Source organism: Prorops nasuta, unplaced genomic scaffold (genome assembly GCF_024137725.1).
Source record: "Prorops nasuta isolate Cenicafe-Biocafe unplaced genomic scaffold, Cenicafe_Pnas_1.2 PNAS00019, whole genome shotgun sequence".
Classification (NCBI taxonomy): Eukaryota; Metazoa; Arthropoda; class Insecta; order Hymenoptera; family Bethylidae; genus Prorops; species Prorops nasuta.
The window spans coordinates 4,013,653-4,040,497 of NW_027116816.1; the positions used below are offsets into that span (position 1 = coordinate 4,013,653).

Below are 26,845 nucleotides of genomic sequence, written 5' to 3' on the forward strand. Positions count from 1 at the left end.
TTAAAGATAAGAGAAAGCGAAAGGATTTGGGCCTGAAACATAAGCTTCTCTGAATAAATTCATGTAAATATTTATTGAGACAAAAAATGCTATTATGCATATTATTGTATTATACTATAAGTACAAGCCTCTGTACGGCATTCAGAGCGAAGGCTTCGGAGGCTTAGGGCCCTAAAACTGGACGCTATCTAATTTTGGATAATCAGTAGATCTCTGAAGAAAATTTCCTATTAAAATCCTTTTTGTTCAAAGGGATTTGTAAATTGATCCTTGCTAAATTTTATTTTAGTTAGAGTGCAGAAGTGAACATTCAGAGTATTATATTCAGCTCTGATATGTGCCAGTAATTTGCATCTTCCGTTTGGAATTTAATTTGCAAAAACAAGGAGCACGAAAGTGCATAAGTAGACGAGGTTTTGACACACTTCAGACCCAGAAAATTTCAATACAGGTGTGTTAAATCTAATTCAATCCTCCTCTCTCATTTCTCTATTAAAACTATGGAAAGGCTTATATATATTAAAGCGCGGTTTATAAACTCAATCGAGTCAATATTTCATTAACAACACTTCACGATGAGTTTTAGAGATAATTAAGATAAATCTGGTGATGTATGAGGGGAATTATTAACATCATAATTGAGATTTTTGTTCTTATATGACAAAGTAAACCTAGTATTATTATAGTAAGAAAGAATTCGATTACAAATGGTATATATGTATTTATAATAGAATATTTTCTATATAACTAAAATTAAAGTCTTACAGTTATATATCAAGAGACACGGCAGTGTCTCGACGACAAGTACATATAAAAGTAGATAATGACATGTCTATACCGGCGTCGAGGCACTATTATTTTTTGCGGCAAGTTTGGCCGTCCCAATTTTAAAAACCGATTTTTAAAACTATACCGCGTGTTTTAAAGCTAAAATTTCTTTGTTTCTTTTCAATTCAGTTTATCTGTTACATGATCGATATACAACTTACTGTAATTAATTAATTATTTTTTGTGTACTTTGCTCAATAGTGTAATCCTCTTTTTTGTCTTATATATTTTCCAAATCTGCTCGTAAAGACTGATACAAATCTAACGATCAAGCAAATGTTTATTTATGTACTAACAATATCAATAAACAAATAAAAGCTGACTTTATAACACAGTGCAGTTTACCGGATTACGTTCTTCCAACTGCATTTTCTGCATTCACTTTATTACAGTCATCAATAAACGTGAAAAATTTAATCTCCAACGATTTCTCATTTCGATCTCCCGATATGTAACAATTAACATTTTTTAAATCAAGTACGTATTCTGATTTGGCATTGAAAAAATTTGCTAATTGTTCATTACGCTTCTATTCATATAATAATAAATATTCTATAAACAATGATTCATAAATAGAGGCCAGATAATTATTTGCAGAACTGCTGATTTTTATTGGAAAAGATTATAAAGTATGAAAAAGTTAATAACTAAGAAATAGAGAAATTCTTAGTTAAGATATAGCTTAAACGCGCAAAGTGAATGGGGAAGGTTTAAGAAGAATCATGATTTGAATGATTAAAGTAAAGTAATTGAGTTTTGGGTTAGAGTTGGCATCAGGACGATTATCCTCGGCCGTTGGCGCGATATTTTCGCGTTCTAGCCAGCGAGATAAATTGGGAAGATAAATCAAAATGGAAGTGGCGTCTGGTATATGAAGGACGGATAATTCCTATTAAAGATGGGGCATGAAGGAGGTGAGCAAATAACGCGCGGCAACTTCCGCTTTATCCACTTATCCTGCTGTGCACGGAAGGACTATTCCTCACAATTACATCCTGATCGATTTTGCCAGGATCCTCCTATATAATTCCTCCACAGTCGCTTATGAAAGCTCGTCCGGAATAATGCTGTCCAACCCCCTAACCCTCTTTTCGCCCTTACCACCTTATCCTTCCACAATTCAACCCCCACCCCCGTCACTCTTACTCGCCTCTGATAGAAACTTTCATAGAAAACTTTTCATTAATCCCGTCGCGGAGAAGCAACGTCTTGTGGCTAGAATGGCGATATACTTAAGGAATAATGGCTGTTAAGGGGGCAAAGCGTACGATCACCAACTTCTAATTAACGCTCAGGCTTCATTGGCGTCAGCGATTTTTAATAAAGCAGCACGCGGGTTGTGCAAAAGCCTTCAATAATTCAGCAATCCACCAAGTGAGATTGATTTGGATATCTCGCTGGCTTTGCCATCCAACAATTGATTAATCAAATGAAGAGACACGGTAGTGTCTCGACGGCAAGTACATATAAAAGTAGATTTCATTGGACGCCAAACAAAAAAACCGTCGAAAATTCCAGTCTATTTCAAGGCGTAGTTATTTGATCGTGAATACGACTATGGCATACTCAGGGAGAAAGCCGAATGTCGTCGAAGCGATACTGGTGATTGGATTAGTCAGCATTGAAGCTGTTTGCACTGGACACCGACCTCTGTGCACCTGCACTCTCGACAACGATCCGAAAGTTCAGTTATGATCCTGCCTACACGATACATCCTACCGTAAATATTGCATCCAGCAAGCTTCAGCAAACCGCCGACCGGCGCTTCGGTCGCATCTACTCTCCGATCTGTCGATGACGTCACCGTTACAGAGGTTAAGTTAGCTTTGCTCGTAGGCGCGATCGAAGCAGGCGGTGCCGAAGTCACGGAAACTTCGGAGATCTTCGGCAAAGTCGCCCTCGTGGAGTTTGGTAAATAAATCACTGGCTCCCCGATGGCATCAAGCCCCGTAGTGGATTGGTTTGTCTCTTTAAAGAAAAAATCGAGTACGCTGTCCAGTGAGAATATGGAATGATCATCCTCGTCCGTCTCCGCACTCGACGATACTGCGACGGTACTGGAATCGTGTTTCCTCGTTGGGAATTGATCACGGTGCTTGTTAGTGGCGCTTGAATCGCTGTTGTTTTTATTTAAACCGACCAAGCTCGTTGCGGTGGCGCTGACAGTCTCTGATGAAATTTCTTGCACGGGAACGGGAGTCGTGTGATCTATCCTGATTAAAGTGGTCTTCTCCCAGGACAATTTGACTTCTTGCGCCTTCTGTCTCAGAATCTGATCAAGTTCGTTGTGGGTCAGCGACGAATCTTCGTACGTTTGGAGGACGTTCGATGGATATTTATCTGCTTGTCCCTCTCTGTTATCGAAGGACGGTCTTATCGGTGGCGCTAACTTGTCTACTAGGTTGAAGTTTGGATCGTGTGTTTTGTGCCCTTGAGATTGCATCGGCAGCTTCAGCAATGCAGCTGTCATCGGTGTGGTTGGTCTGAGTGTTGTGATTCCATGCTCTACCAAATATGGTATCATGTCCTCGATCAATGAAGGTAAATCCGGGGCAGGTTCCGTCTTGATGACGTCACGAAACGGATCCGGAGATACAATTGGCTGATGCTGCGAGGGAGCCGTAGCATCGGCTCGGTCCAAAACCACAGTCGGTGATTCCTCGTTATCTGTCGATCAACATATAATATCTTATCATATCTGTTTTTTCGAGACACCTTCGATGGATACAATTCGAGAGTCGGACTAATTTCTTTTAGAAATTTGTTTACCAGTCTTTAACACCAAACTGAAAGAACTCTGACGGAGGAAAAAACCTACTCGTATAATTAAGGGACGTAAAGCGAATTTTGCGATGTTGTTTACATACATACCGCAAACTATCCTTCCACAACACTCTTGCTCCGTGTTGATTCTCCTACAGCTAATTTTCTTGAGAGGGCATTTCTCGGAAGAGCACACTACCTCTCCGTTGTAGCACATACAAATTATGCAGATGCCCATGCCGGGCAGCATCTCACCATGTCGGTACTCACGGCTCTCGTAAAGGCAATTGCTACCCAAATCTTTTGATGCCAAATGAAAAACATTAAGTCGGATGAATAAGTGAAAAGCTGGTGATTACAAACAGTACTTTACATAGTATTTGCAGAGCATGAGATTAAATTTTATAATCAATGAAACTCATTCTCAAATACATGTAAAGTTAAAAGGAAACAAAATGATGGAGGAATACAGAAAGAGAGATTAAGTCGATGAAACTTCGTATAACAAATAAATTACCTACCATCATTCTTTCGATGAGGATTAGCAATTGGTGCTGGTATTACTGTAACTCCAGTACCAATTTCCAGACTTAAATCCGTCGAGTGAAATGAAGGATTAAAGTATGGTGGTTCTCGAGGCACAAATCCCCCTGAAAGAAATGAGCGTATGAATCGATTTAAGAATTCTTAAAACGTTTCTTAAATGATAAAAATATTCAGAAATATTTCTCACCTTCAGTCTCAACTGGAGGGCTAAACCTATTCTTTTGCGCGATGATATCGTAAAAGGCAGTTTTTTCAGTCGGACGCAATTCGGAGTGAGCTATAATTGAGTTAGAGGTATATCCTGTAACCGAAGAAGGCAAGTCCTTATCTTTATCCAAAGCATCCGCCGCGACAAAAGGAATGATTCTGAAGAAAATAAAACAATATTTTACATCCACTCCTTCTAATTGACTTTTAAAATTCCAGCGGAGGCTTTAAAGTAAAGTAGAGCAAAATGAGAAGGGCCGTGCTCATATTGGAATCTTTAAAAGTCCATAGAAATGAATAGGGCAAAAGTTCAAGAGAGGATAATACATACTTTTATAAAATTGATTAAACTTTGGAAGAAAGAAAAAGTTGGGTAAAGGAAAGTGAGAAAAATAGAGACATGATATTGCATTGGAAAAAAAGGAGCTATGAATAAGTGGGAATAAAGAGGAAAGATTCCACGTAACTTTGAAAATTTAAAGAAAAAAGGACGTGGGTTGGAAGATAAGAAATAAATTTGAGTAAGATTACCTAACATTGGGTAAAGAAGGAGGCAATGTAGGCTCGCTGTAATCATAGTCATATTCGTCTGTTTTCTCCCTATGAGTGATGTTCAAAATGGCCTCAACATCAGGCGGGATGGACCTAATTGGATTTATTGTGACACCCTGTATGTGGCCCACCGAGACATTTGTCTTCACTGTCACGTTCATCACGAGGATGTTACCTGGCATTAGGACCGCCGACGATGGACCGTTGACGGGTCCTTTACCCATAGCTTCCGTCACCTGAAATCACAAATAATACGAACCAGTCGATATCCTCCTATACGTAATATTACTGATTTACAATCATAGTAGGCTTTTTTTGAAAGCTCTTAAGAATCATTTATTAACTTTCCTTTCAATTTATGACATAAATAATGATGTAATGTAGAGGGAATCCCTATACCGTCGGACACTTAAGCCATTTTAATGATAAATATTTAACTAATTAGAACACATTTTTTTTATTTACTATATACACTGTCCAAAGAATCTAAAGCTCCAATTTAAATAAAAACTGAGTATTAATATTTGGACTAAAGTTGTTACCAATGCAATTTTTGGTCCCTTGTACCGAATACATGAGATACGATGGTATTCATTGTTAGTTTTTATAAATTAAACTGTCTTAAGGATAGTTATTTTATCACCATTAAAAAAAAGGACAGTTGGTAAGGAAGGCCGTCTTATTTAAAGGATCTGATTTTGAATACAGCCCATAACGTACTCTAAAATCCAATAATCTTAAAGCTTTGTGTATGGGTAAATGTCGACGTGGACACTTGATCATACAGTAAAATCGCAATAAATAGACAACTACTTCATTTTCTATTTTACACGTAAACGTTTGTTCTATGACTATTAAAAAGCGATTTTTTTTAATAAGTAAACATAGAATATTGATCTACATTCGCCAGTGACATACTGGAGAAAACGTAAAAGTATGTTTCCCGTACACAATCTGTTAATACACTTTTCATTTTTCACAAATGTAATATTTATCGGAATATCCCGAAATATCTACATATGTTTTATGATCCCATCATTTACACTCTGAAGTTACTTTCCCTACTGATTGGCATACCACTTTTGCCAATTAAAAGTGCTTACCTAAAACATTAATTTCACCAGTTTTTTTTAGTTGTAATATATTTTTTTATTTCAGTACACGTTTCGTAGATATCTTTGCAAGAATATTCTCTATTTCGTTAGATGAAAGAAAAAATTATATTTACAAATAATAAATAATAAATACATACTAATCACAATTTAATTGATAAATATTGCTGCCTGCTACCAAGAGAATTGTTTATCGAATAATAGGAGATATTTAGATATAAAGTAAAAAGTTTAAATCAGACACTTTCAGTGTTTCGGTAGAATTAAATTTTTAATATAACAATATTTACTGAACTCGCTTCTTAAAATAGCAGCACTTTTATATTTCATTATTCAGGAAAACGAAAATTTCACCATGCTACGTGATCATTAGTATGAAAGTGAACAAAGCTCGCCACAATCGAAGAGCGCAAAACAAAAACACGTCGCGACACGGGCCTTATGTTCCTCTTCTCCCTCACCACCTCCATATACTCGTTTTTAAATGTTTACTTATACGGAGATACTGCTTGTGCCCAGTCTTAGGTACAGTCCGGCGTTAGGAGGATTCCCCCTAAAACACTGCATTTTCTTAACTATCGCTACCTACACTATAAGCAGTCACTATAATGTACTTTACTATGAGACTAACCGTTAAGTTACCAGCAAAATCAGTTACATTCTGTTTGGTGTCGTAATCAGTCCTTTCCTGATCCCCTTCATCATCCGGGATAAGCGTGCTTTCACGATTTTCGGTCACGTTAAACTTTTCAATTTTAGCCTTAACATCCTTCTTCTCGTTAAGGTTGCTCAGCGCCGAATCCACCGTTGTCACAAATTCTGTTACAGGTGATGACGTTGAATGTTCGATAGTTGATAAATCATCGATTATAGTGGCATCGGACTCACTGATAACCGTAGCAGATGTCTCCGGAATATCGTGAGTGGTTTCCGTAAATAACTCTGCTATGGTGGTATCTATACTTGTCTAATCAAAGAATAAGAATTGATTGAAGAGGTCCAACAATAAACACAGTGATAAAATCATGTTGCAAAGATTGTTTGTTAATGAAAGAAATTATTAAATAATATTAATAAAATTGATAATTGTTTGATCAAAGTAATCCTCATGAGTAAATGTTACCAACAAATATTCGGACGTTTAAGGCATTAGGATCGGTGTTGGAGAATCACCTGATCAGTAGATTCGTATGTTGTTGTAGTAGGCAAGATAATAGCGGTTGTGGATTTGGCACGATCTTCGATCTCACTTGGTATTTCATTGTCAGTTATCTCGACATCCATGCCAGTGGCTGATGGTACTGCGGTAGATTCAACAACGTCGATGACCGTCGACGTCTCTTGGTCGGCATCCGTAGTCCTGCCTTCCAGATTCTCCTCCACTACTCGATGACCTCGGCCTTCCACTGATAGATCCGTCGTTTGTTCTATCACAGGCTGTTTATATAAGAAAACATTATTCCTACATTATGCATTGTTGCTCCTTCCAAACGCTTTATTATTGTAGCTTCATATTCTTCACGTTGTATATTTTACTTTAAATTCCCCGGATGAAATCAATTAAAATTAAATAGGAGAATTTAATTAGAATTTAAATGTGAAAGGTAAATAAAGATGTTAATAAATTAAAAGAATAAACAAATCAATATTAAATCCATACAAATGTACCGTTATTCATATGTGATCCTGTGCCCTGACTGTAATTAATTTATTTTCAAAAAAAAGGTAATGTTGTTTAATATTATAGTATTTATAATTTTGATGATGATAATGGTTTAAAAATTGGGAGGAAAGGGTGAAAGGAGGAAGTGATATAATTGAGAAGGGTTTTGGTGAATATGACGAATGAAAATAAGGCAGAACCTACGAAAAAGTTGGTCTCCTTGCGGAACTTGGCGTAATCCTTGCTGATGAAGGCGTACGAGGCGTAGTTCTGGGTGGCCTTCACTTCGATGCTACCGCCTTGAACGTTTAATCTGTCAGTTTCTTATAGCATTCGGGGCAGAACACCTGGGTGGTAATTGGGATTGTGTGTAAGAGCCCAGGGTTCTTTCCTTTTATCAGCACTCGTTTTGCGTTTTCCCCTTGCCTCTCACTTTTTTCATTTTTCTTTTTTCTCTTAATTCACAAACTCTCTCCACTTATACCTACGATTAAATACTTTCCGTTTCTATTTCCGCTGCTTTAAATGTGAAATTGAAAGAGGGAGGGAGAGAGAGAGAGAGAGAGAGAGAGAGAGAGAGAGAATAATTGTGTTAAAATTACTCTGTCACGAGGGAATGAAGAAACGAAAAAAACGCAAACCGGGCTGTTCTGACGTTGTTAATAATGGATTTTGGAACTCACTGCAATTGTAGGTAGAAGGACAGCATTGTCCTTCGCGAACTATAGGGCTGCAGCCTTGCAATGGTAGTGCACATGCAAGGGGAACGCAGCGAATTGCCCCCATTGCGCAAAAACAATTGTCACAAGCAGCTTTCCAACTTATTTCTCTCACCATCTCCCCTTCCTTGTAGATTCGATCTTTTATTTGACAACCTAAATAACAATAATAGTTGCATTAATTTTATTCAGGTTTAAACAACGCTTCTTTATAATCCTTTTCAATAAAAAATTTAATGTGTTTTGAATGTATCATTATGTTACTCGATTTCAGAGAGAATAACGCAATTTTCATTGAACAATTGCTCGAAAACTAATGGCATTAAATTATAAGAAAAAATATTGCAAAGGTAATTATTTGGTCATACTTTGCAAGATGGTCAAAAAGTCGTAAAGAACAATTTTGCATGTAGCGAATGTCGTAGCTTGTAATAGAGAAGCCAAGCGTGGATGACCGAAATTTCCGGTACTTTCAGTTTCCAATTGCCAGTGGCCAGTGACAGAGGCGTGGATGGCAGCTACCCGTTGAGCCGAGCGGTATAAGCCAAGCTTAAATTTTAAGTGGCCACGATGAAACTGGGCGATAAACGAACGACGAGCTTCGCTAGCCTAGCAACGGGAAATCTAGCAAAACCTGGGAAAAGCTATGGCAAATGTAAAGGAAATCTAACCGAAAATTTACGTATATCTTCAGAAAACCCCATCTCATATCCTATTTACGCAGCTTAACTCTAAAAATCTCCTATTCACTTTACTTTACAGGGTGTCTGAAAAGTCTGGGAATTAAGTGATTTTATAAAAAAAGGGTCACATATGAAGTATTAGAGGGGGGTTAAATAAAACTGGATTAGCTTCTGAAATTTTTGTATTTATATAATACATAGCTACCTAAAAAGTCTGGGATTTTTTAGACACCCTGTATATACTCATCCTTATATCTACCTCATATAATATAGTCTTCACTTTGACTACCTTCTTGTTTTATTCTTCTCGTGCAATTTCTCTTTCTTCTCCGTCACATAAAAGTACCTTGCACACTTTAATATCTTTTACACTTTTAAAATTATTATTTATAGAGTTTTACGTATTCCATTATTAGGCCTTTTATGACTTATTTCGACCCTTAGCTCATTTTAAAACATATTATCAAGCCCTATACATCTTCTCCTTGGTTGCTCCTAATTTTTTCATAAATCCTCCTCAGACAAAATATCTTCCACTTTTTTCTTCTTATGCCTTTATTAATCCGTGCAGCTTCTTATTACTATTTCTTTCACTCTTTTTCTATCTTTCCTCTTTTATACAGTACATTAAGTCATTTTGATCTTTTTTCTACCTTATTATCACCGGTGCAACGCCACTATTACAGCCTCCCTCTTCATTTCCAGTGCTCCTTTTACCCTATGAATTTCACCACACAGTCTCCTTTCCCTTCTCGTCATGGTCGTCGTATATCTTCCTCAAGCAGAACATTACATTACCCCCTGACTAAAGTACCGCGTTGTACCTTATGCTTATAGCGCTAACCATCCCGCCATGTTTAAAACAACACCTAATATTCTTACTCTGAGAAAAGCTGGCCTTAATCTTTAGCCTGAATCCGATAAAGTAGGTTACACTTATCTCAAAAAAAAATTTTTGTAGCCATTAAAGTTGTTTTTTATAAAGCAAAAAGGGGTATTTTATAAAAAGTCCTTTTTATAATAACCTTAAGGCAATTATTAAGCTGCATGGTAAAACATTATCTTCGTCTGATCGATGAATAACATGTCAATTTTATATGACTAACTGCAAAGAAGTCTGTATTTTTTATACAATACAAACGAATATATTTATTACAACTTTTAATAGAAGTAAACATTTTCTGAAAGGGAAATATTGCAATATGTCATCCACTGAATAGCCTTTTATTGCTCTTGTGAAAATGGTAAAAGTTATTGATAAAGCAATAAAAAATATGTTCAAATGTAACAGCGATTTGAAATTCCTCAATATTTTATACTTCGCACTGTATCAATTTCAAAGCCCGTATTTTAAAAACATTGGCTATCTAAAAAAAAAAAAACGTTCTAATATAAAAATACTAAATTGAAAGAAATTTTTTGGTTATTATAGAAACAGCTTGAAGAACGTAGATATTCTTTATTCAGTAATGCTCCTTTTCTTTTCCAGAGTAAGGAACTTTTATCTTAATATTGTGTATACTTGTCATGTTTACGTAAAGCAGAAATAAAAATGTTCGCTTTACGTAATTTCAATGTAGATTTTCAAAGCATTCCCTTTGGTAAGTTTATATAACGTAATAAAAGGAATTCAGAATATATAGAGTTTTCAGTTAAATAGGAACGAGGTTACAAAAACATAAATGAGCTCTTATAGGTGGATTTAAGTTAGTATTGAGAAACTAATTAAGGTTATCGCTGACAATTGGTCAGGTGAAACGAGGCGACACTTTGTGCCATTTAGAGCTCGCATTGTCAGTTGCAATCTGTCAGCGACGTTCGTTCGCTCGTTCGTTCATTTATTTTCATCATCATCATTGATTTTTAATTAATACAGATTAAGCCATTGAACTATGTCATAAAACCAGAATTGTTTCAGACAAACGCATAGATTGACGCGTATTTAACACTTAACAAAGCTGAAACTTTTAAAGTTAGACGAAAAAAATACAATGGATGCGATAAAATAACTTGATAACTTTACAATTATTCAAAAGCAAGTAAACTTTATTATAAATTATATATATTATTTTTTTAGAGCGTTAGATAGTGTAATATCGCTTATATTTTCATCGCAGGAATGCAGTATTTAGAAAATGACATGCAAATAATTAAATAATAAATACATCAACTTACCATTTGCAGTAAGGGGGGGCGTCGTTGATGGTAGAACTTCTGGGAAAAAGGTAAGATAAAAATGAGAATGTTAAGGGCAAGTTGCGAGCATTATGAGAGCAGAAGGAAAACAGGTACATGACGTAACATACCACGTGTACAGTTGTAAGCAACTGGACAACAAGAGTGAGGAGCGTAGAGCGCGGTGCAGCCTGGAAGTGGAAGAAGACACTTGGGTCTGATACACCGCCGTGTGCCAGAGATGCAATAACAATATTCACACCTGCGAGAACCCATCATGGCTGAGCCAGGACCGTAACGAATCCCATCATGCAGGCAACCTAACGAAATATTTAATTTTCTTACGCACTTACCATTACTATTATTACGCCTCTGTAATACTTTAAATTACATTCGCTTACCTCTCCTTCTATTCCTAATACTTAATAGTTATGCATAAATAGAAAATTATACATTTCATATGATATATCCGTATTATTTATAGTTAATTAATAAAAAAATCATTAATCAAACCAGGATCCTCAATTTAAATATTTATTATTACGCATAATAGTTCGATTTGACAAAAAGAGAGATAAAAAGAAATCACTTATACTATCTGAATGCCTGTGTTAGCTTACCTTCCAATCGTGAATGAAGATCTTCATCGTTAGCTGACTTTAGGTTTTCTGCATTAGACCGACGCAGCATATTTTCCGCATCGACTGAAATAATATTATTCTCATCCATAGTCCGTTATACCTTCAATTAACGTACGAAAATGCTCTCCCTACATTTTTATCTTCCAAGTAAAATTATAAGTATAACACAAGAGCTGCTCGAATGGTTGTTTCAAACCCTCAAATGCATTAGTCTTGCACTGTACTTTCGATGAAAAATATAACATCCTTTTAAAAATACTGTAATAAGTACATATTTTGTAAGATAGGTGTTTTTTAAACTCATAGATTAACTTTTATATACAGAATGCATTTAGGGGTTAAAGAGAAACGAATGATAGCTCGATATAGGCAGATATTGATGTCTAGGGTAAAGGAGAGGAGAGATTTGTCGCGTACTAACGTAATTCGCCGCACACAAGCTCCGCACAGCAGACGTTCTCCTCAGGAAGCTTAATCCGACACCCCGGTGGTGGAGGGTTTGGTAGCCGTGGACAAATTCTGAGACGACATCTGAGGGATCCCTCGGTGCATTTGCACTGCAGGCAGGCCTCTGAGGTTGGTACAGAAGCCCCTTCCTGATATCGGCGACCTTCGTATCTACATCCTTTGACAAACGATAAATCATTCGTTGAATATATGCTGGATATTATTATCATTAATATTAAATTTAATACATCGAATTCTTCAGACTGAAAACTAATAAATTTCTATGCAGAAATAATGTAAAATATTAGCTCAAACCTATCAAGCTCAGTGCTTAATGATAGTATAAATTATAATACAAAAATTAACGTGTTTTATAAAATAATAGTATGCGAAACAAATGATTTTGGGATAGCTTTCCATACCAATCGATAAAGAATAACAGTGACAAAGATAAGAAATCAATTGTTTGAAGCTGTTCGCACAAGTAACTTTCGCTGGTAAAAACCGCACAAGTGACGGGGACAACTGAAACTATTACGATATAGTCCGCAAAAAACTTCTTGCTCCTTTTCTTTGTCTCTCTCTCTCTCTCTCTCTCTCTCTCTTTCCTACGTTGTATTTCTACAAATCGTAAGATTCCAAAGTCTTTGATATTTCAGAGTTGCTGCCAACGCTCTATCTTTCTCTCCAAATCCAATAATGTTTACTTTGTCATAATTGTTCCCCTTTAATTAGCTAATAAATATTGTCTGAGTTTTGTCAACAGTCGAATGAGAATATTTATGGCTAAATAAATTCAACGTTATTTCAACTACTCGTAAAAAGATCTTGATATAAGGATACATCTATTTATTTTGAATTAAGAGTAAGCGACATTATTTATGTTTGTATTTACACTCCTATTTACACATGTCAAGGATTACGGATTATTGTACCCGTGAATTGCTTCGTTGCCAGTGAAAGCATATCTGGAATTTCCAGTCAATTCTCCTACGGAGCTTTGGAAAGCAATGTGCAAAACTGATAAATAAGGGGCCGCATAGGAAATAAAAAAAAGCAAATAAAGGACAAAACAAAAAAGGGACATTCATGAAAAACAAAACTCAAAGCTTTAGCTCGTTAACATCCACTGTGTACCAGGAATGTAAATTTAACGAACCCTCATTTATCCAGTTTTTCTTCCAAATTTAACGAGAATATACCAACCCGCATCAATCTTCGATGAATTAACATGTACTTTTATAAAAATCGTTCGAATACCACAAACAATTTTTAATTCCCTCGCATATACGAGGTTTAAGCCAGCAAGACTTAAGGTGTCCTCATAAAAAGGACTCATTTATTCAATGGCTGTTTGCAAGATATAATAGACTACTTTAAACGAGATTCAACGTGATCTAAAAAGATTAACATCACTTTGAGTGAATGGTTTGCTTTGGATGAGAGGAATTTGTGGTTTGCGGCGCCAATGGCTAATGTCCGCAGATACGTGTGCAGATGTGGTCTACGGGAAGGGGAAAGATGGTAGGACTGGAACAACACAGTACATGCGAAGCGAAGATATGAATGGAGCGAACTCTGGCCTGACCGCAGCCAAGTTCTCCATGTTTTCTGCTTCTTCGTCTCACGGCACTCACGATCATGACTCCTTCTCTTCTCCCTGTGCGACTCCCCCTACCAGCACTTTAAGCCCACGGCCCTGCCGGGAAATAACATAACGCGTAACGTAACATTACACGCATACAGCAAGCCAACAGCTAGTCGTACGGCGCAAACACGCCAATGCTTGCCAGACGCGTGGGCGGCCTTCTTCTTGCGCACTATTCTTCTTTTTTTCATCTACTCTTCCTCTTCTTGAATTCCTTCCTTCCTTCCTTAATTCTTACCTTTTTTACGTCCAGAAGTAACCACCATAATTCCCATAACTTCTTCATAAATTTCTTTCAAACTATTACTTGGTTTTTTCATGTTTTATTAGGCCAAATACCGCGCGTACCATATACCATTCATATTTTTAATAACAGTTTGCCAAAGCAACAAATTTGTGACTTTCAACTATTATATCTTAAAATTTGCAAAATTCCCGAGTAACGAGCATATTATTACTGGTTACCGGTAAAATTTGCAAGCTTCAGTGAGACTTTGTCGCTGAGAAAAATATTCTGTACAAAAGTTTAAAATGAAAGATCCCAAGTATGGACTTTAGACCATCTACTAGAATTTTGGAATATAGTGTATGCTATATAGAGTATTGATTAAAGTTTCAAGACTTTGCGAAATAGACTCTGCTAAGTGACATAGGCATGTATAAAAACGGATTAAAATTTAAACGAGTCGGTTGCCCACAGAATCAAATTATTATTTAAAGTCTGTAAGATTTAAGGTAAAGGATAAAAATTAAATTTTTTGTCCGAACGTACGTATCAAAACGAAAACAATTGGAAGGGAAAGAAAAATGTCATTTATAAAAAGTCGAGCAGTATAAAGGAATTCGGTAGAGATTTAAAGAACAGAGAAGCCGGAGTCTGAAATTAAATTCCTGAGTGGTTTTTGAACGTGAACAAGGCTGACAGCTAATTATTAGATAGCGGAAGATCGGTGAAGACGGGTGGATGGGTATTTTCGGTCAAATTATTGAACGCTCGAAGGCGTAATAGCGCGAAATTGACCAATCGACTCGCGACTCCAGTTCACGGAGGTGTGGGCTTTGCTAAATCCGTTCGGCATTGATAAATCGGACCGCGACTGATAAATCAAGCGACGCGCGGCGATAAATTCTGCCCTGCTGCGGAAATATCGCGTGATCGCCCACGATTAATAAACGACTACGAGAGTTTCTTCGCTGCGGACACCGTCGCCATGTTTTAATTACCGCCTGAAGCCACCGACCTAGCCGGAAAAACAACCAATTCGATTCCTAGGTAAATTCATAATTCGCTCCAGTTTCGACAGAAAGAGGCACCCCTCCCCCCTTGAGCCTGCAGCCTAACTTATAATAAGAGCCTCGACGCTTATTAATGTGCCCGGTTCCATTCGTGCTTCTATATTTAAACTCTCGGCCGTGGTAAAAATAACAGACCCCTCTTCGAGGGCCCGACTGTGGGACCGTGTAAACTCTAAAATTTAATTTAAAAGCTGAAAGGATACTGCACTGGCACTGACCAATCGTCGCTTCTCGTTTCGTCGATGAAGTCTCTGTATGCGGAGTATACACGTGTGTGTGTTTGTAAGCAAGCATAGTATACGTACGTGTGAATGGGCAGACACGAAAAGGAGGATGAAGAGGGACGGCTTGTTTTTGGTGAGGGCAGGGAGCAATATGTTTTAAGGATAACGGTATATACAATTTCCTGTCAGGAACGAAGGGATGATGATTTACAGCAATATTCAATGTTTCCTTTTTTACTTGTTGCCCTTAATCATTGCTCAATAATGACGACAGAAAAGAATTCTTGTCCCTATATTGAAATATGACTGTTAATATAACGAATAATGAGTTTTATTAACTATATATAATTGTAATTTTTAGAAAGGGAATAAATCAAAATCAAACAACGAGCAAAATAAAAATTAATTAACAGAATGTACGTGAGGAAGCTAAATAGATTTTACAATGTTTTTTCAGTAATTTGAACGTTTAGTAATTAAATAACAAAATTTCATTGGCGAGCAATAGCTGAAGTAAAAAAGTTGCTCGGGTTTTAATTGGGGAAAACTGCGGTAGCGGAACAGTTTGTTGATTATAATTTGTATTTGTGTAATAATCGTTAAAATCGTCATACAGCTCTTATAAATTTCATCAATAGTGTCTTCCAAAAAACGAGCTGCTGTATAGATAAGGATAGAATGATTTTATTATTTCTATCTAGCATATCGCATCAAATTTATATGTATAAATTTCCTACTTATCCCTATGGTCTTAACTTTGGATTTTACAAAATCATCTCCAAGAGCCTACAAATATATATCGTTATCAAAATATTAATAGGAGAAAAGTTTTGAGTATAGAAAAAATTATAAATAAATGTTTGATATTTAAAGAAGGAAACGGGATGCCCTGAGTATTCTTGACGTTTAAAATTTCAAAGGTGTTTCGTACTGACTGGACTGTGAAGAGACCCGGAAGTGATTGAAATAAAAGAGAAGCATTGCGCAGAAGAGTAAAGAGTGAGGACGTGCGTGACCTTTGCTCCTTGATTTCCTAGCTGGCCTGCGGTGACTTTCGAAGGCTGCTGCCAGAAAGCCGCAACAGAAACAGCAACGGCATCGGCAGCAGGGTTACCATGAATGGACCGGAACAGGTTCTGAATCTTATGCAATGATAAATGACTGACCCCACGGCATCGAGACTTCACCTGCACACACGCCTGGCAATTTGTGTGCGTTCCGGCTCCGGTTCCATCCACAAACCCCACTCCAAGCCTCGCAAGCGTGTTTGCTGTGCAATCGCACACACTAGTTCCACTGCCTGACTGCAAACGCCTCGCCCCAAAACTCTCAATGAATCATGAACCAACACAAACCGATCTTCTACCTACCATCAATTATAAACCGTTTATTATCACTCCAACTATTCAGTCCCGTGGCTCTACAAAACTTTTCTATATAATTAATTAATTAAACTAAATTCCTACTTCAGAGAAGTATGGAATCATTCCTACCGAGAGAATATTATTTCCGAGAAGTTTCATGAGAAAAACGTGGTGTAATACAATCTGGAATATAATTTTTTTCTCGCACGTTAAATCCTTGGAATTTTGGAGTTTGAGTGTTAAAAAGGATAAGTGTATAAATATGGAGAGGTTTCGTGGCTGCTAGAGCCAAAGATGAGTTTATGTTTCAGGTGAGAAATAGTATGGAGTTTCGTTATGTATAGGTTGCCTCGTGGCGTTAAGAGAAAAATAATTGGGATTGGTGTAGTGCGACATGGTTCGAGGATAAAACGCAGACGTGACGAAAAGGGGTTGTTGACTCTCGTGTTAATTTTAAGCATTCTTTCCCTTAACGTAGCGGCTAATAGTCCACGTTCCTCTCAGCGTTTCCTTCCTTGTTTCTTCTCATCTCTTTCCCTCTTTTTTTCACACAGCCCCACCCTGGTTCGGCCTCGTCAGGCACCAACTTGTCTGCTTGAATTATTCATGTCGCGAATAATTAGGCATTTTATGCCCGCGGTTTCTAAGTGCCAAGCGCATCTGTAATGTTACCGCGTTTCTGCTTCTTTTCATTCCCATTGTTCTCTCTTTTTTTTTTTATTATTTTAAACGACCATGTAACACAACCCTTTGCAATCACTTTCGGCTGATCTTATAAAAATTTATGTAGTCTGTGCTATGAAAATTACAAGGTAGGTGCAATTTTTGACATTTCTCAATAGTCCATGGAACATATCTGCAGAAACGAACCTGATGAAATATGCTCCAATCGCCATTGGAATTAATCGAGGGAGAAAATCCTGATGGGGAGTGGTGGGGAGGAAACTGAAAAATCGAGTAGGAGGTTTAGTCGAGTCGATGCATGGCTGGATTGATTTGTTAACGTATGGAACCCGAAGAGATTTGCGAAAAATCCCGTTCTGCGTTATTACTGGCTATTCGCGATGGAATGCGACGTCTCACGCTCGAATATAAAATTGGTATGCGCGCCTGTACATGTGCGATAGACAATATTTTTAAATTCCAATATTCGACCTGTCGCGTAAGTAAAGTAAATTTATCGTTTTTGTAAAAACTTGTGTTGAAACAAAAATCATTTTGCTTTTAGCAAGTATCAAAGGATAATCGAGAAAATTAGTAGAAAGCGATATTGAAAAGAAAATTTATCCTGAAACAGATATCGAAAAAGTATGACGTTCTCTTGCCATACTTATAATAATTATTTAGGATTCCACAATTAAATATTTCATTATAATTGCCCAAGAATTGCACACTTATTAATAAAACCAGTGTCGTTTGTTTCCAAAGTTATTGGAAACGTGAGTTTTTTTACTAATTTTGTTATGGATAAGATACAACACTTCTTATACTCATTATTTTTCAGAATTTTCTTGTCGCTACTCCCCCCCCCCCTTCTATCTCATCCTTTGGTAATTGCATGCTAATGTCGAAATTAAAGATCATATTGCTGAAGTTCACGGCAGGTTAAGCGCTCCGAGTTTCTTTAATTGACCGGAGATTACTTTGTATAAGTCTTGACCTCTTAAATCGGTAATATAAGCACGTTCAGTATCAAGGATAAAACCATTTTACAACCTTCAATTCCATCGGACCACAATGCGTTTTTGCAAACCGATGAATTAACCGTTTAATTTACTTGACGCTTAATAAAATCAATAATCGTTTTATTTTACAGTTAATACTGTAATAGTGAAAATAATGGGATATGGCGTACGGAAATATGCAGATAATACGCCTATGTAGAGTAATATAAATGTAAATTTGTATAAATACTAAAGGTATTATAATTTGTATTCTATACTGCATTTTTGTATGTAATTTATTTTGCAATCAATAGAATAATGTAGGAATAATTATACCTTATCTATTATTCTTTTTTAAGTGCTTGTCTGCTTTCTATTCATAATTAGATCGCAACAATTTTTCGTAAAGCTATGTTGATGTGGAACGATTAATCAGACTCAGATACTGTAAATAAAATTTTTATTTACTTGAAAAAAACATTTTAATAGCCGAAAATAATGAATGTGTACTTATAATGTAAGAATAGCAAAAAAAGTATATTTGAATTAAGACGAGAAATCGTTAGAGGGCTCAAACCAATTATTCGTCGATAGGAAAGTGGCTCTTGAATCTTTACAGATAACGAAGTACTTGTAAAAGAAAGTAGACTGACTGGCTGAGAGGGAAAAGGTCGAAGGAGAGGGGAGGGCTAAGGGAGAAGAGAGAAAAACCAAGGACCACGGTGAAATAATTCAAGCTTCTGTGTCCAGAGTATGCAAGAGCCAACCAGACCTTAACGCAGTCAACTTCCCACGTTCCTCAAGATCCTTCCTTGTTGACTCAGGTCAGCTCGGATGCTTTGAACCTCCAGCCATGAGTCTACCGAGCCACCAACTGTTTCAATAAGAATAACCACGGACCAACGACGAAAAATAATTGGATGTTTTCGAAAATAACCTATCCATCCGTGCTTTATTGTATGTACACAGCCAACAGCACACTGTATCTATTTATTACACAACACTTGGTAAATAATGCAGCAGGAGTAAAACTATATAGATATCGTTAAAAATGCCCATCGGCTACAGATGTGCAAAAAATATATTGTGTACCTTATACGTTATTATGCTTTCTGTGAATTTGCACAAGAGTTGAACTTTTAATAGCTCAAAGGCATTTTACGATAAGCACAAGATGTGGGGTCAGCTGTTACAAACGTTTACAGCCATTATAGTGGCGAGCACGACAATAATAAGCAGAAGCATTGAACTCTTCATGATCATTTGATAGCCTTTTCAGTATTTCAAATGTCTTTTTATACGACCTAAAACTTCGAAACGTATTGACATAAACTGAACATTATTACATTATTAATTTTTATCTCATGCAATAACTTTATCAAATTATAATTTTTAACCGTAAATTAAAATTACACATTCTAAAGGTGTTTCTTCCGTTTATTTTATTTCTTTGCTATTTCATAAAGAACAATATTTATTTTTATAAGGTAATTAATTAGCAAAACGAGCACTGGCACTATTGAATATTTTAGACAATTTTATTTGATAGAATTACTATAATATTTTCAGAATTATATATAAAAGTTTGGCCTTTACTGTATTAGAATTAGTAATGTAGAAGGGGGCACCAGAGAGATTTTAAATAGTTTTTGGATTAGAGATTAACTAAGAAGGTAACAGCTGACCTAATACGATGTCAGCGCCAGGAGTAGCAGCAGCGGCGCAGTGCCTTTCATACCAGAGCGTGCGTCGGGTAAGCCCGTCTACGATTCTTGAATACCAAATTAACGCCTAGTTCGCTTCTACCTAAAACCGAACTGACTCATCTGCATATAGTCCAATCAAATTATAATTTTTCAACGAAATTTAGACTAGCATATTTTAAAAATATAGCCTAAACTTTTTTCCTCAAACTTTCTTACTGTTCAGCAATGATCTTCACATAGCCGAAGTACAAGATTTTTTTACGATTTTCAAGATTAGAGGACGACCTTGTGAAAATGAGTTTTGATAAAAGTTTAAGTAGCACTGAGGCCTAAAAAATCCGTTGATTACTGTTGGTTTAATGTTAATTGTTGGAGCAATAAAGACACAATTTATGACTATTATCAAGGATGAATGTAATACTTGAGAAAGCACCTTCGTACTTCTTATACAAAGTAAAACTTTATATCTTTTATCACCATTAAAATTAAACTATAGAAAGTTAAAAGGGATAAAGGGGCGACTACAGCAATGAACAATTATTTCTCAGGTTTATCGATATTTTTCAAATAAAGTCATTATTTTTCTGCATATATATTCTTCCGACTTGTCTCTACAATTAAAAAAAATTATAACAATGTATTAATAAACCAAAATTGTCTAAATTTCCATATTTCAGCTTTAAAATTACATACAGGTTTATGTGTGTTGTTTTGTAATTAATTAATTCTATGAAATCAGCAGAATTGATTCCCGTCATGCATTAATTACAGAATTGACTAATTTTGAAAGCTTATTATATCCAAAAGTTTTGCTAGTCAATAGAAAGCACAGGAACGTATTCAGAAAGGAAGCTGCGGAATTAGCAAAGCTTCGGTTGTTAATTAATCATCCAGTGAGGTATATTTTAGCAAATGGAGTCATGTAAATGGAAGAAGAGAAGATAGTAAAGGGCTGGAAAGGGGTAGGCTCAAAAGAGAGGAGGGGAAGAGGGAGACTCCAAAGCAGTTTATCGTTGAATACATTGAAAGGCTAAGCAGGTACAAACGATTGTACGTGAACAACCGGGCGAGTTACGCACTCGGCATTAACGCAGGGGATTGCTCCGGCGAGGCTGCATTAAAACAGGTCAGGAATCAGGAATATCCGCTTCGCTTGCTCCACGCGTTCAATCATTAAAACCGTCCAATTTGCAAAATCCCCATTCACCAGCTGTCCAAATCAAGCCCTTTCCATTGTTTAACCTTGATTACTCTTCTTTATTCCCAATCAGCAAGAATTCAAGAATGTAATTTGCCCCGGTGTAATTAACTAATTCCCATAGTTGTATTGGAACCCTTGGATTACGCATAATAAAGAACATTCAAAGGTTCATTCCCTATCGCTAACAATACTATTATCAACACCGACACTAATCTGGCATTCCAGTAGGGTGTAAATGGTACTCCAGATACACGAGATCATTACCAATTGCTCCCCTTTGTTATTCCCAAAAGTCTCGTTTCAGAATTGCTCGCCTTTTTTTGATTTCCCAAGATCTTAAATGTCTTGACGATGTTTTCAGAGAGTTAGACAAATCATTGTCATCGATTATATTTTGATCGTATTTTTATGATTTTTTATGCAAAAAGATATTAAAATGAAATGATAATAAATATTTTTTATTAAAATTATATAATTGAAATTATGAAGCATTTTTTGAAATGGAAACAGTTTTGATAAGATTAAGTATACAATCTGTATATAATTAAATCTTAACAAAATTTATTTTGATGAATTTTTAATAAAAAAAGTAAGAGAAAATCTATCAAGGATTAAAAGAATTGATTTAATTTATCATTAAAATGAATATCAAAGGACAAAAAATGTATAATTCCATAGTTTTCAAATTGTCTTTGGTTAATAGTAGTGAAGATAGAGGGGAAAGTAGAAGAAGGAGAGAGTTTAATGAAGTGAATCGAAAGGAATATGGGTGACAAAAAAAAGGGTCGAGAATAAGAAAACATTCCGGTGTTGAAGGGATGAAGGAAGGGTTCTCTTCTCACATTAACGTTACCCATCAAGAAGAAAACAAGAAGAAATTCTCATTCATTGCTCCAGGGACGACAGGAAACACGTCGGATATTTTGTACTAGTTTTTCTTCAACAAAACCTCCATTCCCTTTATACATTGTTATGTGTTCTTGGTACAAGTAATCAAGCGAAATCTTTCTCATATTGCAAACCATTTGCTATTCACTTCACGCATACTAACAGAATAACATTCATAAGTGAGAATGTATAGTAGTGAATGTGCATAGCATAAACGTTATCTATCACTAAATTTGGTAATTTTTAAAGAAATTTTTCATATACTTATATTAGTATATACACTTGTGCATTCTCCACTACAGTGTCACTGTGTTAGTATACACGATTCCCATATCCAACGTACACCTACATTATTCGAGCGATTTTCATCTTACGAAAACGGGACTACTCACTCATCGATTATTGCTAGCCCTGCTGATTCATTTCAATATTAATTAAGCAAATGTCATTTACATCGATTTACAGACACATGAAAACTCATAATTATGTATAAATTAAAATCTGCTAAAACGATTAAGTTGTATTGGGTAAACAATATCACTTCTTGTATTAGATCTTAACAGAAATTAATTAATTCTTAATAAACGACATTTAATTAGGATCCAGTAAGAAATATGTACACTAGCAAGGAGAGGATATGTTTCACAGAGATTGTGATGATTTACTATTAAGTGTTATAGTTACCATACATATACACATAAGTATACTCTACCACAAGCAACGTCATGTCAGACTCACTCTTGAGTAAATCCATGATGTAGGAAGTACGTAATAAGATCTCGCAAAGATTCAGTCGCGTTAATTAAGCGAACGTCAGCTATGTCTACGGATTCTGTAATTAATATGAAAGAAGCCAACGTTGCAATGTAAAATTCAATAAAACGACACGAAAAGTGAATATTCTGCACGAACTAATCAGAAAACGTAAAAAAAAAAATATTATATTTGGTAAAAATCCTTGCTTCAAAGGAAAGACACATTAATTACAAAATTTCGATGAAAAATAAAATTACACGATAAAGGATTGAATGTTTGAGATAATATAAATGTATGGTACAATAGTAATATTATGTCCTCCAATTAGTTATTAATGATGTGTGCGGTATGGAAGAAACAATTAACAAATTATTGTTTATTGGCTGTTACGTGAGAGTAGGAACGAGAGCTATATCAAATAATTGGATAGAAAAATGGGATGTGTAAAGAAGTAGTTGTAGTAGCAGTTTAGATGGCAGAAGCTTCTAGCTGACTCTATCAGAAATCCTTGGCGATCATCCGCGTTGACAGTTAGCAATATATCATGACGCAGATGCTGGGCTGCATATGTCACATCCAATAAAGCGAAATGCCTCCAGATCAGGCAGTGATGCTGAGCGGAAATCCTACATCGAGATGTATATAAATTGTTTGATTTCTTGAAACTACATCGACAGCTTTATTATAAAAAATCTACTCTAACACACGAAATAAATCAGAATTCCTATAAAAGCCTCTAAAACACTTAAAAATAGACCCTTCAACGCCCTTAGAAATTTCATTCACGAACGAGTCATAACAGAATTGTTTTATTCTATACACCACGTGTTCAGAAAATATATAAAGTCCTATTGTTTCGACAGATAAATGAAGTTCATTTATTTTGGGATTCTCTGAAATGGGTTTCGGAAGTTTAATTTGCTACTGGTTGCTGATGTTTGCAGTTGGGGGTGGAACGGGGTAGAATAGGGTGCGCGAGAAGAGCAAAGCACGATCTTTCACAGTGGAGCATAAGCTACGTGTAGTAAAAAAAAGAGAATGAAGATGAAGGGACAAAAGTTAAAACGAGAGGAAGAGAGGGAGTTCTATCAGGGAGAGCCACGGGGTTGGCACGAAATTGCCAGCTCAAGCAGCGGCCACGATTTTCAGCAAGATGATGTATAGATCCAGTCGGCTCGGACGTTACATATAAGATTCATTCTATTCTGCCTGCGGGGAAAAAGATTCACTTTGGCATCTTTCGCTGGATTAATCTTCAAAGGAGCGAAGAAGGGGATGAATTTCAATTATACGAAACTTACGGGACATATAAGCTTGCACAATTTTCAAACCCTAATTTGTCATTCCTGAAATTGATATCCGCAATTAAACACCTTATACCTTAAACGAAACTAGAAAAGAATTTTTTTCTTGCCTCTATATATATATATACCATGTCCACTGTATATCTTGGCATTTATATAAACTTTTCTGAATCAATATTATAATAAAAATAACAACAACAAAAATCAAAACTATATATAAATCGCAGCAGTAAATCGTAGTTTCTATTGAAAGTTTTAACGTAACATAAAAAAAAAACGCAAATGAATTAACAGGACGGTTGGACGAACTTGCGGTACTAATCGAGCAATACCATAAATCTTGGCGAATTTCGTAGTCCTCTGGCCAATCAGGAAAGAGGCTGGGAAAGGGAAGTGAACTGATGGAGTGGGAGGGGATTGAAGCGTGCGTTGTCGACAGGTCAAAGGTTGTAACTGGTGGCACCTGTTGCTGCCGGACGGTCGGTCGGTTTTCAGCAGCCAAAGGTGGACGAAAAAATCTCCTCGAGACATCGAGAGGCACAACGACCAACTTCCGTTTCAACATCTACGTATACCACCACTTTCGCCTCAACCAACCGAAAACATCATTGTATACATGTACCCGAATTCTTCAACGTTCGTCATAATACCCTCGACGAGACCAAATTCATTATCTCCCAAATTTCACATAATTAACATGCGCATTAAATTAATTTCGCTAACAGAGAGTACAGAAATTGATTCCTGTACACGCTAGCAAACTCCACTTTGAACGATACCCCACAGAGCTATAGTATAATATACTACCAACGTGTGTGCACACGAATCATTACCCAAAGTGTATTACACAAGCTTATTATACACTTATGCGACGCCCCAGAGCTAAACCGTAAAAATTCATTTATCCACGTAACTCCATAAGAGATATAAATTTTTGCACAACTTCTTTGAAAGCAATTTGAAAAGAGCTTGAAAAGATCCTACGCAAAGAATTTATATCTTTCGCAATTAATAAGAAAAATATTTCCTACGTCTACACGCCTCTATTCTGAGAGTTGTGTCAAGTGCCTCATCCTGTATAGAAGAATCTATGAATATTGATGAAAATAAGTTATTCCATTTTGAACGTGATCGATTGCAAGTGACGCGCGAAAAGAAACGAAGACAAAAGTGAGCGAGCGAGTTATAATAAGACTAACCTGGTTTAATCTGCTGAAGTTTACCAAAGAGCGGCGAAACGTGGAGGATGAGCAAAAGCGTGAGGATCGGGCAGATCCTGTCCCTGAGAGTCAAGGTCATTGCCTCTGGTCGAACAAACCACTGGAAGTTTTGAGGAAAAATCGCGCACTGAGAGTAACGCGGCTGCACTGTCTCCACGCGCGACCACCAAAATGATCCTTGACTTTCACAGTTACCACGAGCCTCCGCAGGATAAGAGGCCGCGGCCAGCCAGGCAGCCAGGCAGCCAACCAACCCGCACCCACCTATCTATCCTACGGATCCACCTTCTTTCTCCTTTTCGATTTCAGAACCGATAACGTTTTTATCTCTGACTCTCCCCCTTGTCCCACGTAATCCGTTTTACCTTTCGGACCTCTTTGATCTTTTTATTCTTCCTTTTGTAGCAGGAGGCTCGACCTCCCCTACTCCTATCATCAGACGCATTCAAGGATCGACACTGAAAATGAAAGCAAACAACAGCAACAACGGTAAGGAGAGAATGCGTCGATTTAACCTGATTCGATGGAACCGGTGTACCGTACGAAAATGCTGAAATTGCGCGCACTTAAGTATACGGTGGTCCCTCGTGGCTGATTTGAATGAGACGAAGGTATAATCGCGAGGGAGAGGTTTATTATAGGGAGAGGGAAAGAGTGAGGTGAAGAAAGGGGAAAAAGGAAGGAAGAAGAGGAAGGAGGAAGAAGGAGAGAGAGGGTGAGAGTGGGGGGTGAGGATCGGGTGAAACTGTCGCGACAATACACGGATGGGACTGTGTTAGGCTCGTGCGGGCGAGAATACGCACGACTCAATGAGCGAGTGATACTCACCGTAGGAGCCCTCACCTTACCCAACCTAACGTCTCGTACCTCCTCCCCCTCCTCCCCCCTCTGCCTCTCTATTTCTTCTTCCTCCCTTCTTTCTCTTCGCGCTCGCTCTTCTCCCTCCCCCATTCTCTCCTTTCTGTCTCCCTACCGGAGCCAAACGCTCCTCTTCTTTACTCTATCCTTCCTCTCGATACATACCACTCGGAATCCTACCAATCCCGCACGCCCACGTGCTTCAACTCACCGATCTCTTCTATTCCTCCATCCATTCATCTCTCCTCCTTTCGATCCTTCCAGCTCTTCCTCTTCTTAAACTCTTATTTATACAAATCTTCGAAAAAATTATAAGCAATATTACATGATTTCAAAACAGAGATTTATATTAGAAAATGGTAAGTACGTCTCGCGCGGAG

General features: G+C 36.9%; 1 protein-coding gene across 3 annotated transcripts; it reads right to left on the reverse strand.

Moving 5' to 3' along the window:
- Positions 1-79: 79 nt before the first annotated feature.
- On the reverse strand, positions 80-26,387 carry LOC136780389 (uncharacterized). Of its 3 annotated transcripts, XM_066738706.1 has the most exons (15): positions 25,587-26,387; positions 12,311-12,514; positions 11,869-11,952; positions 11,380-11,568; positions 11,249-11,287; positions 8,355-8,546; positions 7,876-7,970; positions 7,182-7,445; positions 6,897-6,975; positions 6,640-6,827; positions 4,876-5,132; positions 4,325-4,503; positions 4,113-4,241; positions 3,700-3,891; positions 80-3,495 (listed from the first exon to the last, which is right to left on the reverse strand). In XM_066738706.1, the coding sequence occupies exons 1-15, from the start codon at positions 25,684-25,686 to the stop codon at positions 2,444-2,446; spliced, it is 3,243 nt and encodes a 1,080-aa protein (XP_066594803.1). In that variant the 5' UTR covers positions 25,687-26,387; the 3' UTR covers positions 80-2,443. The 3 variants fall into 3 exon arrangements, with proteins under 3 accessions (XP_066594803.1, XP_066594802.1, XP_066594804.1); XM_066738705.1 differs by having other exon boundaries at positions 6,640-6,975; XM_066738707.1 differs by lacking the exons at positions 12,311-12,514; positions 25,587-26,387 and adding an exon at positions 11,650-11,669 and having other exon boundaries at positions 6,640-6,975; positions 11,869-11,943.
- Positions 26,388-26,845: the final 458 nt, after the last annotated feature.